The following is a 16,166-nucleotide window of genomic DNA, read 5'->3' on the forward strand; positions in this document are numbered from 1 at the left end:
AAAAATAAATCTTGCTCAGCTTACCTACACAAGCAGGCCCATTGAATTTCATGGGGAAGAAGAGAGGGAAGCTAATCTCTCGCTCTCCAAAAAGTATCTTAGCCTTGTTCTGGGCCACAAAGACAGCAAAATGTCAATCATGATTATTTCATGGTGTCATAAGAGGGCATAGTTTAGGTGCCTTTAACTCTGCATGTCCATGCCTGGCTTCCAACCTACCTTCCACATTTGTTTTGGAGATACCGTAACATATAACAATACAACTAACAGGGTTGGCCTCTTGCAGCCTGAGCACCTCTGTCTCCTCCCCACCATGGCCAGAGATCTCTTTGCAGCACCCTGTCTCTGTTCCCCTCTTCAGGGCCCCTAATGACTCACTCTCCCCAAATTAATTAAAATATTCCCTACCTAAGGTCCAATTTATTTAATCCTTACACACTGGCTCTCCATCTCCCAACCCCATTGGCTGGCTCTCTCCCCCTTAGATAGGAAGTTTCCAGCCCTTTCTCACAAACCTCAGTCCTAATTTGAAGTCTCTCTCCAAGCAAGAGTTTGTCCCCCTAAGCCCAAGCCCCATTCAGTGTCTCCCTACCCTTAAATAGGGAGTGCCCAGAAGAGCCCTGCACAGGACTAATGTAGAGCCCCACAGCAGGTCCAGGATCCCACAGGGCCCCATTACCATAACAGCAGGAGCAGGATTAAAATTACTCCCATGCAGGGCTCTAGTCCCCAGCTCTCTTTCCTAGAGCTGGGTCCTAAATTCAACAGTCACTCCTAGACTTTACTCAGCTGGAGTCCTGGCTCTGACTTCCATCTACCTTAGCAAACTATTCCTAAGTCCTCTTAGCTAGGACAACTCTCCTGGTCTTAGGGGCTTTCCTGCAAGAGCCTTACCTCAGTCATTGCACAGCCTCCTGGATTCCCCTCTCTATAGCTTCATGCTGCCCTTTATAGGGGAATTAGCTGCCCTCCATCAGGCCCGTTAGTGACACAAGTGGGCTGGAGCAGTCCCTTCAGTAATCAGGGTTGGTTGGGCCCAGCCTCAGTCCCTTAAAAGGGGCAAGCCACCCTGTATCAGGCACCCTTAAGTTACTGATAATATCTCAACTAAATGTTGAGCTTCTAAATAGTTCATGTTTTATAAATATCTCCTTTTCCCCTAAATTACTGATATGTCCTTTTAATCTTAACTCAATTTTACCTTAGCTTTATGCCTGGGAATTAGGACAAATTCCTAATTCAGAGGGTTACTATGGATAAATTTATACAACATCTATTTATCTTAAACTTTTGCAATGCATTTATTATATCATACTAAGAAAGTGATACTCTTGCATGCAACATTAGGTGGAGCTAGACCTACTAGCTAAATAGTAAATGGACAATGTGCCAATGTATACAGTGTGATACTATCTTATTTTCTGATTCCTGTCTGTCAGCTCAGCAGTGATGATGGGGCTGAATGAAATATTTCCACCACTCTCTGTTTTGTCCAAGCTTCATGGCTTTGTTCATCTTTAAATTTTTTTTGTTCTCTGTTATTCTTTACGGTGTCTATCCAATGCATCCTTGGTCTTCTACTTCCAGTACCTTCCACGCTGGCATGTATTGCCATGTATGGAACCTTTTCTGGGTGCATTCTTGACAGGTGTCCAAACCATTGCAGTTATCTTTCTTGAATCTTCTGTAATAGTGTTATTTCTTAACCTAGCAAGGGTAGTTAGTAGTGATTGCTAGTGAAAGGGCACATCTGCTCCTGCAAGTGCACAAAGTCTTGTACAGCAAAGATTGCAAATAACTTCTAAACAAAGTATAACATTGGGAGAAACAGTATTGAAGTTATAGTGGATAACTAAGATGTTGCAGAATGATTATGATACACTGGTGAACCACAAAACCAATGAGTTGTGGTCTAACACTTGGCAAACATTGGACCACAGAAACCAAATACATTACTGTCTAACTGACCAACAAATATATCTCATTTTCTTTATGTACCAGTGCATGTTTATTAAACTCCATTTTTTCAGAACACATCATGTTTTCTAGATTATCTGCTTATTCTCTTAGGGCCTGGATTCTTATTTACAATAAAAGATACTTTACATCCTTTTTGGGAGTAAATTATATTTAGGGTGTTCTGGAACTTTGTTTTATTCTTCATCTGAAGATAGCACCTCCAGGGACATAATGCTCTTTACCGTCCAACTGTGACATTGGTTCAGAACTGCTTTACATGAAAGCGTACCATCAGGGGCTAACCTTCGGGGAGGCTAACCCACCAGCCCTCCCCCGTCTGACCACAGCACCCCCTCCCCACACACACACACACAGTGGGAACCCCGAGGCCGCCTTCCCACAGTGGCCAGAGGAGCCCTGCCCCAGCCATCCCAAGCCACTGGCCGGGCTGAGCCACAGGCTAGCCCCAGTGCTGGACCAAGCCTCTGGCCTGAGCACCGGCTGCTGGCAGGCCAGAGCTCCAGGCTGTTGGCTGGAGCTGAGCCCCTGCCAGCTTCAGGGGAGAGGGGGAGAGAGGCAGGGCCTCAGTTAGAACATGGGTAGAGCCACGGCCTGGGGTAGGGAAGGCTTAGCCTGCCCTTTAATACCCGCCACTCATGCATACCATTTACTGATCACCAAACCCACATCCTGTAGAATGGAGTTGTTCTAGCTGTTGCAGTGAACATGTGGAGAAGTTTAGCTCCAATTACTCCAGCAGCAAAGGGATTGTTTTGTCCATCACTACCTACAATCCCTAGAGGGTGTAGCAAGATGTCCCAATGCAGCCCAGCCCATACAGAGATTGGTCACAACTCTTTGATGGACAACCCCCCTCATTACAGCTGTCTCCTGCACAATAGGCTAGGTGGAAAAGGTCTCCCAAGCAATAAAAAGATGAAGGACAAAGGAACACCGATTTGGAAGTAAGATTTTTTTCCCCCACAGCACACAAAACTTCATAAATGTTTTCATATTCACAGATGCCATAGATAGGGGGACAGGTCAGTGCAGGCATGCTAATGCCCTTATGACGGCCAGGATCGGGGAGCAAACTCTGAGCTGCACAGCTCCAAGAACAGTCCTTCTCATTTTTTTGCTTGTGCTCTCAGATTGGGGTCTGCACAAAAAAGCACCAGCTTCCTGCAAACAAAAACACACCAAAGCAAGGCCTGTTGCTTATGGGCATGCTGCAGGGAAGCTGCTGTAGTGCATGTGATCGCAACTGGAGTTCAGCTGGAAGGCAGGTGAGGCCGAGGTTGCTCTCACAGCTCCATGCTCTGAGGGAGCTGCACCTGGCTTCTGGAGACTAGGAGCCAGCACGTGTATAGCCAATGTCAGTAGGTCTCTTCTGCAGGTCAGCGGCCTGCACACGGGGCGTGCCAACAGCCCGGCTCTCTCTGATCTCTGTATTTGTGTCCCGGGGCCAGCAGAGAGCTCTGCACCCCCACAAGCCGCAGAAGAGTCATCCAGCGCCACCGGCTACTCTCTCACAGGCTCATTATATCTTTTGCACCCGCTCCGGCCACGCCTCCGCCCTTCAGGTTGCAGCTGCACTGAATGCAAAGGGAGGAAACTCCGCCCCGGGCCCTGGTTGCAGCCTTCTCTCCCCCGAGCCAGCTTTAGAGACCTGTGGTCTCCATAGAGATAGTAACACCCTGCACCTTTCAATCGCTCTCCGGGAACAATACAAGGGGGGGAAAGGCAGAGAGAAGCAGCAGCAGGAAATCGCTGCGAGCTGATCTCTGGGCAACTTCCCCAGGGTTTTAAACGCACATGTTGCTGCTGCCGGACACAAGCAAACTCCGCGGCACGAGCCAGGCGACCCTGCCGGGAGTCACTCCGCGGCCACCCCAGATCGAGCGCCTTTTGTTAACGCCAACAAAGCTTCTCCGAGCTGCTCCCCAGGACGGACACCCGCTGCCCGTGCGGAGCAGCCCCGGCCGCAAGAGCCAGGAGCAGTAGCTGGAAAGGGGAAGCCCCGCTCGGGAGTAGGAGCGGGCTGAAGGGGATGCGTTTGCAGGGGACTGTGCCTCTTGGAGAGGGACGCGAGCGTTGATCCCAGAGTCGCCGCGGCCACTGCGAGGATTTACACCGGCCCCTGCTCGATTCACTTTCTGGAGGGGAGCGTGCGCTGCCGAGGCGGGTCCCGCGAGCGGGGCAGCGGGTCCACGGGAGCTGCGGGCGGGGAGAGGCTACCAGGCAGCAGGAGTGCGATTGTTTTTGAAGCAGCAGGTTTATGCTAATCACCCTGCTGGGAGCAGCAGTGGGAGGAGGAGAGGAGCCATTTTGAACTCACTTTAAACTTTACGGTGGAAAAGTTGGAATTCTCCAGCCGGGTCCCGAGCGATGTTCCCCGCCGCGGGGCTCTGAGGGAGCGGCCCCGCCTGGCAGAGGAGGACGAGGCCACGGTCCCCCGGCCCCGCTGCTCATGGCTGAGGGCGGATGAGCCGCCCAGGGGGGTGGATGGATTTTGCAGGAGCCCTTTGGCTGGGATCGCTGCTGCCGCCTAAGACTCGGAGATGCTGCCGGTGCCCGCAGCCGCCTGGCTCTCGTGGCTGGCTCTGCTCTGCCGGCTGGTGCCCGCGGGGGGCTGGGAGCTGCACCTCTCCTGCGGCGCCGGGCGCGCCGGGGACCTGCTGCTGGATGTCTCCCTGGGGCCCGGCTGGCTGTACAGCGTGGACGAGGCGCTGACGGCCCGCCGCGTGCGGGAGGCGGTGGAAGTGACGGCCGCGGGGCAGCTGAGGCGGAGCGGGGCGGCCGGCGGGGGCTGCCCGGCGAGCCCCCCAGGCTGCGCGCGGCTGAAGCGCAACCCGCTGCCTCTCCACGTGCGCATCGCCGCCCAGCGCTCCGGGGCGCTGCTCTCGCTCCGCCTGGCAGTCTACGTGCACAGCCCGGGCTGCCCCCGCCGGTACCGGGGGGCAGGCAGCGGGGGCCAGGCGCGGCCCCGGCTCGCTGCCCGGCTCTCCCCCGGGCAGCTCCCAGCCCCGCTCTGCTTCCCCGCTGCCAGCCGGCACCTGCCCCCAGGGCCCGCCGGGGACCTGCGCTCTGCCCTCATGGCCCTGACCAGCTTCCCTGCCTGCAGCTGCCCGGACCACCACCCCCGGGGCTGCAGCGAGCAGGAGGCAGGGGGGAGGGCTCGGTGCTGCTTGCAGCCCGCCGAGGAGTCCCCTCTGCAGCTGGTCTGTGCCTTGAGGAGGACAGGGGGGGAGATCCTCCTCCAGCTGGGGCTGGAGCGCGCCCTGTCCGCCGGGGCAGGGGCTGGGAAGGAGGAGGGGACTTGGGGGGAACGGGAGCCCGTGGGTGCGAGGGGAGAGGAGAGAGGGGCGGTGGGTGCAGGGCAGGGGGAAGCGCCCACCCTGCTGCTGGGGCCCCAGGGATTGTGGACAGAGGAGCGGGGCGGCTGGGATCCTTCTCTCCAGGGGGCTCGGAGGAGGAGGAGAAGTGCGAACAGCCCTCCGCAGTTCCAGCTGCCCAGCTACCAGGTCTCCATCCCCGAGAACGAGCCTGCGGGTACCCGGGTGATCGCCCTGCGGGCCCAGGACCCGGACGAGGGGGAGGCCGGCCGGCTGGTGTATTCCATGGAGGCGCTCTTCGACGAGCGTTCCAATGACTACTTCTCCATCGACCCGGAGACGGGCAGCGTGGTTACCACGCGCAGCCTGGACCGGGAGACCAAGGACACTCACGTGCTGAAGGTGACTGCGACTGACCAGGGCTCCCCCCGCCGCCGCTCAGCCACCACCTACTTGACTGTGACTGTGAGTGACACCAATGACCACGGGCCGGTGTTCGAGCAGCCTGTGTACCGGGAGACCATCCGGGAGAACATGGAAGTGGGTTACGAGGTGCTGACTATCCGTGCCACGGATGGGGATGCTCCGGCCAACGCCAACATGCTTTACCGCCTGCTGGAGCCAGGTGCCCGGGATGGCGTCTTTGAGATCGACCCACGCTCTGGAGTAGTGAGGACCTGTGCCCCGGTGGATCGTGAGGAGGTCTCTGAGTATCACCTGGTGGTAGAAGCCAATGACCAAGGAAAGGAACCAGGTCCCCGTAGTGCCACGGCTACAGTACACATCACTGTGGAGGATGAGAATGACAACTACCCACAATTCAGTGAGAAGCGCTACTTGGTACAGGTGCCAGAGGATGCCCCGGTGAACAGCCAAGTGCTGCAGGTGCAGGCAACTGACCGGGACCGGGGCAACAATGCCCAGGTGCACTACAGCATTGTGAGTGGCAACCTCAAAGGCCAATTCTATATCCACTCTTTCTCTGGTGCCATCGACCTGATCAATCCTCTGGACTATGAGACCATCCGTGAGTACACACTGAGAATCAAAGCCCAGGATGGGGGCAGGCCCCCTCTGATTAACTCTAGTGGAATGGTATCGGTGCAAGTGGTGGATGTGAATGACAATGCCCCAATCTTTGTCAGCACCCCCTTCCAGGCCACAGTGCTGGAGAACGTGCCATTGGGCTACTCGGTGCTGCATGTTCAGGCAGTGGATGCTGATTCTGGAGACAATGCCCGTCTGGAGTACAACCTTATAGACTTGTCCCCATCTCCTGGTGTGGTGTCCCCATTCCAGATCAATAACAGCACTGGATGGATTACAGTGTCAGCTGAGCTGGACCGTGAGACTGTGGAGAACTATCACTTTGGGGTAGAGGCTAGGGACCACGGAGTGCCTGTCATGACTTCCTCAGCCAGTGTGGCCATCACGGTCCTGGATGTCAATGATAACAACCCGACTTTCACAGAGAAGGTCTATCAGCTCAGGCTGAATGAGGATGCGGCAGTGGGCAGCAGTGTCCTGACCCTGATAGCAGTAGACAGGGACATTAACAGTGTAGTGACCTATCAGATCACCAGTGGCAACACTAGGAACCGCTTTGCCATCACCAGCCAGAGTGGGGGTGGGCTGATCACCCTGGCCTTGCCCCTGGATTACAAGCAGGAGCGGCAGTACGTGCTGACAGTTACTGCGTCAGATGGTACACTCTTTGACACTGTCCAGGTCTTCATTAATGTCACCGATGCCAACACACACCGCCCGGTCTTCCAGAGCTCCCATTACACAGTGAGCATCAGTGAGGACAAGCCCATTGGCACCTCTATTGTGACCATCGGTGCCACCGATGAAGACACAGGGGAAAATGCCAGGATCACATACATTTTGGAAGATAACATTCCTCAATTCCGCATTGACCCGGACATGGGCACTATCACCACCCTGATGGAGCTAGACTACGAGGACCAGGCCTCTTACACGTTGGCCATTACAGCTCGTGACAATGGGATCCCTCAGAAATCTGACACCACCTACGTGGAGATCCTTATCCTGGATGCCAATGACAATGCCCCCCACTTCCTGCGTGACCGTTACCAGGGCTCGGTCTTTGAAGATGTGCCACTCTCCACCAGTGTCCTTCAGCTGTCTGCCAACGACCGTGACTCAGGCCTCAATGGCCGCCTCCTTTACACCTTCCAGGGTGGTGATGATGGTGATGGAGACTTTTACATTGAGCCCACTTCTGGAGTGATACGCACGCTGCGCAAGCTAGATCGTGAGAACGTGGCTGTCTACAGCCTGCGGGCCTTTGCCATGGACAGAGGCAGCCCACCTCTCAAAGCCTCTGTGGATATCCAGGTCACCGTGCTAGACATCAATGACAACCCGCCTGTCTTTGAACAGGATGAGTTTGACATCTTTGTGGAGGAGAACAGCCCAGTGGGCTCCATCGTGGCACGGATCAGTGCGGCCGACCCAGACGAAGGGACAAATGCACAAATCATGTACCAGATTGTGGAGGGTAACATCCCTGAGGTCTTCCAGCTTGACCTGCTCAACGGTGATCTCACAGCCCTGGTGGATCTGGATTATGAGAGCCGGACGGAGTATGTGATTGTGGTGCAGGCCACCTCAGCCCCTCTCGTCAGCCGAGCCACCGTGCACATTCGCCTGTTGGATCAGAATGACAACCCACCTGTGCTGCAGGACTTCCAGATCCTCTTCAACAACTATGTGACCAACAAGTCTAACAGCTTCCCCTCTGGGGTGATTGGCAAGATCCCAGCCTATGACCCTGATGTGTCCGACAGCCTGGCCTACACTTTTGTTCAAGGCAACGAGTTGAACCTGCTACTGTTGGACTCTGCCACTGGGGAACTCAAACTCAGTCGAGATCTGGACAACAACAGACCCCTGGAGGCTATTATGATAGTGTCAGTTTCAGGTAAGAAAACTTGGCAGGGGATAATAATGTATGAGAATTTTGTTTATTGGACCAGCATACTGGTACAGGCAGCAACATACTGTATACAACTTTTCATTTCCTGGCGCAGTGGCTTATTTGTGAAATTTCTGGAGAGGAGCCACAAAAATGTATCAGAGCTATGTGCTGTGGACTGACATGAATAGTATGTTGAGGTGTATTGAGCCAGTGATATTTTGAATGACGGGGAAAAACATATAGAGGTTGAGGGCAAAATATATTCCTTGGGCATAGTTAGCTTTTTAGGCTAAAACTTTCAGATGTGGATACATAGAGTTAATAAGTGACCTGATTTTTCAAGATACCAAGAATGCACAGCTCTCATTGATTGATTTACATTGAATGTTTAGGCTTACTCCTATAATTAGTTATACATAAGAACAGTGAAAAGTAAAATTAGTGAGGGCACTGTACATATGAGTTGGGGGTTTGCTATTTTTTTTTTTAAACAGCAAGATAAAAGATTTGATTATTTCTTTTTGAATACTGGGAAAGTTGGCTGGTAAATCTCCTTTAGATTTTGGGTCATATTTTCTAGTAAAGTTGGTAGAACATCACCCATTTGCACCAGCAACCAAAATTTTTGCCTTTTGTTTACATCCTTAGAAAATGACTCCTACAAAAACAGTCAGTTATAGCTGTATAACACAGTTAATTTCAGTGGGGTTGCTTTGGTGTAACTGAGGATGTTCATTGGCACACAGTGTCACCAAAATAAGTATTGAAAGTTTTCTTTTTTGTCTTTTAGGCTTAACTAAACTAGTATGTAGTCACAGTAATTTATTTATTGTGCTAGTAGTGGCTTTAAATTATACAGTGAATTGACATATGGATGCAAGTCCTAAATTGTTACTGTTTTGTTTTACAATACAATATTTTAAATAACTTGAGAGACAATCCCCATAGAAAAGAAGAGCACTTTCTCCTCAGTTTCTTGTTTATTATGGAATTACTCTTTGTAATTATGGTACGTACAGTGCATCAGTAATGCAATGACTAATCACCTCCCCAAATTCTACTATGCTGTCTTTATCATGGGCCTGATTCCGCGCAACTCCTGTTGTCTTCAAAGGCCCATCATGAGCAACATTTTCCCTGCAGCCTATCACTAATATTTGTATTCTTTTATGTGAAACAGGGTATGTAAGTACTAAGTGTGTACAATGACATCTTTTCTTAACACAAATCATTCAGATATCTAAATACAGCACAATCGTGGCAACACTTGCTACTGTTAGTAGTGTCACTGGGATAAGTGGGACCTCCTGGTAGATAGCACTATGCTCTGTCAGGTTTGCACGATCAGGGTCTTTGTTTGCTGCAGGGTAAAGGAAAGTGGTGTTAACTCCAGTCACTGGGGTTATTAGTGTGTGTCATCTGGCGATGGGTTCATGCAAAATGCTAGAAGGGAACTATTTTTGGTAAAATAGCTCATAACTGTTACTTCCACATTCTTTGAAAGCTTACAGAGAAACAGGCAATTGGCTTGCATGTTTGAAATAAGGCATACAGGTGATTTACATGGTCACAATCAGCCTGAACCAGCTGACAGAAAGCAGTAGCTTCTTATCTAACAGCAGGAGATAAAGAACTGGACAAAAAGCAAGAAGGCTGGAAAGGTGATTAAAATGGGCTAGGTGGGGAGAGCATATGGGACAGAAGTAGAAGATGATAGCATTCCTTTCTCATGCTAATAATGTCTTCATCCATTTATGCAGATTTCAGTGGGTGAAATACATATAAAAATACGGAAATGAAGTCATGAATGCTTAGAGCACAGTTAAGCTGCTGCCTTATGAGGTCTCATGTAATACAACTATGACGAGTAATGCATTGTTATTACATTTTATGAGAATGTGAGCTCTGAATAATATTAAAAATTAATATTAATATTCTGTAATATTCAAAACTTGTTATCCCTATCACAGCTGCACCCCCACCAGGGATATTTCAAAGAGGCGTTTTCATCAGTTAGCATTCTTAAGTAATTTTGGCAGGCATCAAAGTCAGTTTGATACTGTTTTTGAAAAGTTTTCTGTGTGTGGGAAAAGATTGCTTCATAGAGGTATTTAAGAGGGCAGAGGTCTACAGAGCTTGTGATTCCATTTAGGAAACTCTCACCTCTCCACTTTCTCCAGTTTTCTTTAACAAGTGAAATGGAGAGAAGGACAGCCTTGGAGTGAAATAATCAACATTGTTATCTGTAGTTAACTGAAAAATGTGTCTGCTGGGTGGTCATTAATCTACCTATCAAGCCAGGGAAGCAATCCTGATGCAGGCAAAAGTCCTGTCAGAGTCTGTGGGAGTTTGAGCTGTATATGGACTCTTAGGGGACATATGGAAATGCTGTTGCTGCTGTGCAATCGTGTTTTCACCTACTGACATGGGCTACATCTGAGGTTTGCTGCGAGGGCTCTGTGGATAAGTGTGTGTAAATAAAAAATTAAGTTTATCAGATGTGATAGGTCTTAGACAAATGAGAGGAGACATACTATACCAGGGGTAGCCAAACTTACTGACTCTCCAAGCTGCAGATGACAACAGAATTTTGAGAGCCAGGTTGCCTACCAGGGCTCACTCCTTCCCACTCCTGCTTCAGCCCCGAGCCTGGCCAGGTGCACCCCATTGGACTGAAGCCCCTACTCCACCACCCCGCTGCAAGGCAGAGGTCCTGAGCTCCCCTCACTCCAGTCTGGTAGGTGGACAATGGGGAGGGGCGGGGGAGGCTCTGCAAGCTGCACTTTAACTGTAAAAGAGCTACTCATGAGCCAGGGTTTGGCCACCCTTGTACTAGACAATTACATTAACTTGGAACTTTGACATTTGGATAAAACAGCATTCTCTTATTTGATCTGTAATTGACTTCAAAATGCATGTTTTTATTTCACAAACAAAAGTCCAAAGTTGTCAAAAAAATCTCTGGAAAAAACAGGAAACGAAATTATAGATTTAGTGAAATTTGAAAATGAGAGACCCACTTCATTTAAAAACATGGTCACCTTCAACAGCATAGATATTTGCAGAAGCCATACTGAGACTATGTCTACACTGCCGCGGTAAGTCGACCTGTGCTACGCAACTCCAGCTACGTGAATAACGTAGCTAGAGTCGACCTACCTTAGGTCGAGTTACCGCGGAGTCTGCACCACGGGGGGTTGACGGGAGGAAATCTCCCAGCGACTTACCTTTCCCTTCTAATCGCGGGTAGAGTACAGAAGTCGACTGGAGAGCGATCTGCTGTCGATTTGGCAGGTCTTTACTAGATCCGCTAAATCAACCGCCGGTGGATCGTTCTCAGAGTGTGGATCCCCTCTGTAATGTAGACCTGCCCTAAGAGTCTGGCCAGACAGTTCAGAAAGAGGGATTCCTTTGTGTGTGGATTTTCCTGTGCTGTGGCACTGTTTCTCCTTGCTCTGGATGCCTCTGAAAGCCCACCACAAAGTCTGGGGTAGGTGCATAGAGAGGAAGCCTAGCAGGGGTGAGGTTGTGTGGATGACTGTTACTAATGTACACCTTTTCCTCTGGCAACGAGCAGGGAATCTTTGTGAAAGGCAGAGGAAAATTAGTTTTTGGACTAGTCCCCTCCATGTGTGAAACCTCCCTTCATAGGGCATGGGCAAATGGCAGGGGAACCAGGATAGCAGTGGATCTCTGGGCCTCAGCTTATTCTGCAGGAAAATGGGAAGAAATCCTGTCCCAGCCCCCACTGCTGGAAAGTTTGCAAAGAAATCTCACAGTTGTCCTCTATTTTACACCTGCTCTGGACTTTTCTACAGGAAGGGGTGGTCTGGACTTATATTTCCCTTGCCTGTGTATGGGATCACAAGGTGTGAATTTTTGAATAGTTGGGATGAAATATTCGCCCCACTGAAGTTAATGGGAGTTTTGCCATTGACTTCAATGGGGTCAGGATTTCATTGTGGGGATCTAGAGGGTTTTGAATTTTAGAATCTGCAATTGCTTTAGTGTTGTTAAAAGCAAGAAATTAGTAAAATTATCAGGATTATGAGCTGATATTCTTTCTCTTCACCTATAACAACATGAGCAAAAATTAAAGGGACACCGTCAACTTGCAGTCCAGTCAGTTTGTAAAAATGAGTTAAAGGTAGTTCTAGATAAAGCATCTGCCCCTAATTTCCCCCTGCTAATTTTAACGGTTATAGTACAATTGTCCTGTGTTAAAAAATTATATATATTTTTTTCCTCTTGTGCTGTGGGTAGCGGTGCTGGAACACTTTTTACAGTGGGGATGTTGAAAGTCAGCGAAACTGAAAAGCAGTGGTACCCAAACTTTTTACCTGCACCACCCGCCAGAGCTGGGGCCTGGAGCAGGACCATGTCTCGGGTTGGGGTGGGGGAGTGCAGAAAGGGGCAAGGGGGCTGGGGCTGGTAGCCAGGACCCCAGGTGCAGGGCTGGCAGCTGGAATCCCGTGTAAAATCTCGGGATTCTGCAGCATCCCCTCACCCCCATCCCACACCATTAGTTTCCACGCCTATGGCTGTGAGAAGGAAAATACACAGGAGTGGGAAACTGATTCTGGCCCCAGTCTTGCATAGGGATCCCCTTGTCAGTTGAAGTCAATGGGACTTTAAGTGCCCGATCTCACAAACAGTTGTGCCCACACTTAACTTTACTGTCATAAGTATTCCCATTGATCTCAGTGGGACAACTTGCATCAGTAATGTTCAGTATATGTACCTGTATTTGCAGGGCCGGGGCATAATGAATACAAAGGTAAAATAATGAAAATAACTGTACAACAATGTAGTCAAATGCACGAAATAAATGGGAAAAAAATTTCTCACATTTCTCTCTCATAACAGTCTTAAATATTACTTGTAGAAAAAGTAGTTTAAAGAAAAACTCTTTCAGGCAGAAGTGTGATTTTTTTTTTTTCTCTCTCATTTGCTGGTGCCTCTTTAATCAAATCTCTTTTTCCAGATTGCAGTAGAGATTTTTGGAGGTATTTTTCAAAGGAGACTTTTAGGGCTTGGTTTTGGGTCTAAAGTGTTTTAAACCCAAATCATAATATTTTATTTTTTCAACCCACTGTCCCCAGAACACATAATTTTAGATTCTGAATTCTGGGGATACATCAGCTTGAAACTGCCAAAATGTATTAATATCAGATTGTGAGAAAATGTTCTCAAAATATATTTTTAAAAGACAAAAGAACATTGCAGTATGTAACTTCTCTTTTAAGAGTTTAAATATTTCAAAATTTAAGCATGATGCTAACTCCAGTTTCAGAGATCTAAAGGTATGAAGATTGAATATTTTTACCAAAAGCATTCAATCATTTAAGCGCTCAGGGATGACAGGAAACATGGAAACTGGATAAAAATAACAAGGTTTATGGGACTTTCAGCTGCTTGTTCTGATAAACTTTTCTACTTGTTGGTGATAGGTGAATTTAAGTTTGATAAATGTTATTTAAAACTGTTTCCCTAGTAAACCTGTGATGATTCTTCTGGAAAAAAACAGGACTATTGGAAAAAATAGAGAACCCTAAGTAAAAAAATTAAATGCCAGCAGTCATTTTGCACCGGTTGATTTTTGTTTTCATTATGATTAATTGGATTATTTCTAATCTGTTCTGATCATCACTCACTTTGAAATTATTGCCATTTTATTTTTTTGGTGGTTATTGGTGCTGCCATTTGGTAACATTAGTAGAAACAAAATCATCACTTCGGGAAAGTGGGAGAAACTTTCTGATAGGTCATAGAAAGTGAAAAGCAAAGATAGCTGAATCAAAAATTAATTTGTAAATTAGAGGGAGTATTGTAGGACTTTTTCTTTTGCAAAATTCCATTTATAATCCTTTTCAAAACTTGAGGTTGAAGTTTAGGGTCAAATTTTCAAAAACACCTAGAACAGGAGCCATCGTCCTATTTTCAAAAGTAATTTAGAAGCCTAAATTCCAATGGCTTTCAGTGAGAGTTAGGCTCCTGTGTGCCTAAGCCACTTTTGAAAATGGGGCTTTGACTCTTAAATCACATAGGTGCTTTTACCAGAAGTGAATAATTTTTTGTAAATTGTTTTCCATTAGGTGCTTGGTATCATGGTGATAAGTGTTCTAAAAAGAGCTAGATGGAGATAACTATGAATTATTTCCTATGGACCTCAGTTCATTGCCAATGTAGCTAAGACCCTGATCCTGCAATTTACAGTGTGCAGGTGGAATGTTGTGCCTTTGTGGAACCCACCTTGGTTAACAGGTCTCTGACAGGAGCCGTAGTCTACCTGTCCAATGCACATTGCAGGATCGGAACCTAAAATACTATTTTTCAATATTGAAAGCAAATACCTAAATTCAGTACATACATTTCTTAACGTACCGTGCATCTAACTTACTACTAATTTTGCACATCACCTACACTTTAATTGTAAATAAGTTTTGTTATAATTAAGGCTACGTTTTAGTCACAGGTATTTTTAGTAAAAGTCATGGACAGGTCACAGGGCAGTAAACAAAAATTCACGGCCTGTGACCTGTCCATTACTTTTCCTATATACCCATAACTAAAATTTGGGTCAGGGCACCGAGGGTTGTGTGTGTGTGTGTGTGTGTGTGTGTCCCAGGATCCCTGCTGGGGAGCAGGAGGGTTGGCAGGGCTGGGAGGCTCCCTACCTGGCTCCGACCAGCATGTCCCTGCAGCTCCTAGGGGAGGGGCGGTCAGGGGAGCTCTGCATGCTGCTCCCACCACAAGCGCTGGCTCTGCATCTCCCATTGGTTGGGAACCGCAGCCAATGGGAGCTGTGGGGGCAGCATGCTCAGGCAGTGTGTGGAACCCCCTGGCCGCTTTGACTAGGTGCTGCAGGGACAAGCCAGGGAGCCTCCCACCAGGTAAGTGCCGCCCTGTACCTCAATCCCGTGCCCCAGCCCTGAGCCCCCTCCCACATACTGAAACTGCTGCTGTCCCAGGGAGCCAGCAGAAGCTGCTGCAGAAGTCACAGAGATCACAGAAAGTCACGGAATCCATGACTTCAGTGACCCCTGTGACAGACATGCAGCCTTAGTTATAATTGTGATGAAATGTAGAAGTAAGGAACTTCAGTGTGGTTTTCTTTACCATTGTCTTTGTAGCAGATAAGAGCAATTAAATTATATATCAAGTTGTTGTTATTGCTGGCATTTTATAGTTATGTTTAAAGAAGGCAGTGCTTAAAGTTTGTTTTCAATTATGTGCTTTAAATAAACCACTGAGTATGTGAGCTAACAGTATTTCCTTCTATGTTCTTCTGACCTTATGTTAGATATTAAAGTGGGATTTAATGAAGTCACTATAACACCAACAAACCCAAATTAAGATAAGACTCATGTAGTGGTGCAGTAAATGTTTATTATTCTAACTCAGTGATCGTCAAGGGATAATTTTCATTATTGTAGTTAAAAAGTCATTATGCCAGTGTTACCCCATTACCAGTTTGGTCACTTTCTATACAAATAGAACAGAAGGTTGCGCACCTTGTTGTGTATTATTTGCATATTGGTGAAGTTAAGGCTGCAGTTTCCTCTTGGACAGAGGGCAGATACTACAGTGATAAGTACTGTATAAACACCTATGATATTTTTAGCAGGGTTTGAGATTAAAAGAACAAAAGGCATGGAAATACAACAGGAGGAATTGGGGGAAAACTTTGCAAGGTCATTTTTGGTTTGCAAAGAATGCATGATCTGGCCCCAAGTGATGAGGTCCGGTGTTTCATTGCTTTATGGAAGTGTAGACTGTGTACATCTTTGGGGTTTTGCATCTCTATTTTATGGCTGATTTTGCTTTTTTAGATTCATGAAGAATTGTGCCAGTAACTTCAGTGATCTGGGATCAGGCCCTACAGAGATGCAGAGGGCTTGAGGGTTTTTTTGTTTTTTTTTGTTTCA

At 48.0% G+C, this 16,166-nt stretch overlaps 1 protein-coding gene across 1 annotated transcript in view; it reads left to right on the forward strand.

The window, feature by feature from the left end:
- Nucleotides 1–4,520: 4,520 nt before the first annotated feature.
- Nucleotides 4,521–16,166, forward strand: part of CELSR1 (cadherin EGF LAG seven-pass G-type receptor 1) — a 267,623-nt gene continuing 255,977 nt past the window's right edge. Inside the window, exon 1 of the mRNA XM_077807853.1 lies at nucleotides 4,521–8,241. Within this exon, the coding sequence (XP_077663979.1) occupies nucleotides 4,521–8,241 (3,721 nt within the window). The remainder of the gene's footprint in view (nucleotides 8,242–16,166) is intronic.

Source organism: Eretmochelys imbricata, chromosome 1 (assembly GCF_965152235.1).
Source record: "Eretmochelys imbricata isolate rEreImb1 chromosome 1, rEreImb1.hap1, whole genome shotgun sequence".
Taxonomy (NCBI): domain Eukaryota; kingdom Metazoa; phylum Chordata; order Testudines; family Cheloniidae; genus Eretmochelys; species Eretmochelys imbricata.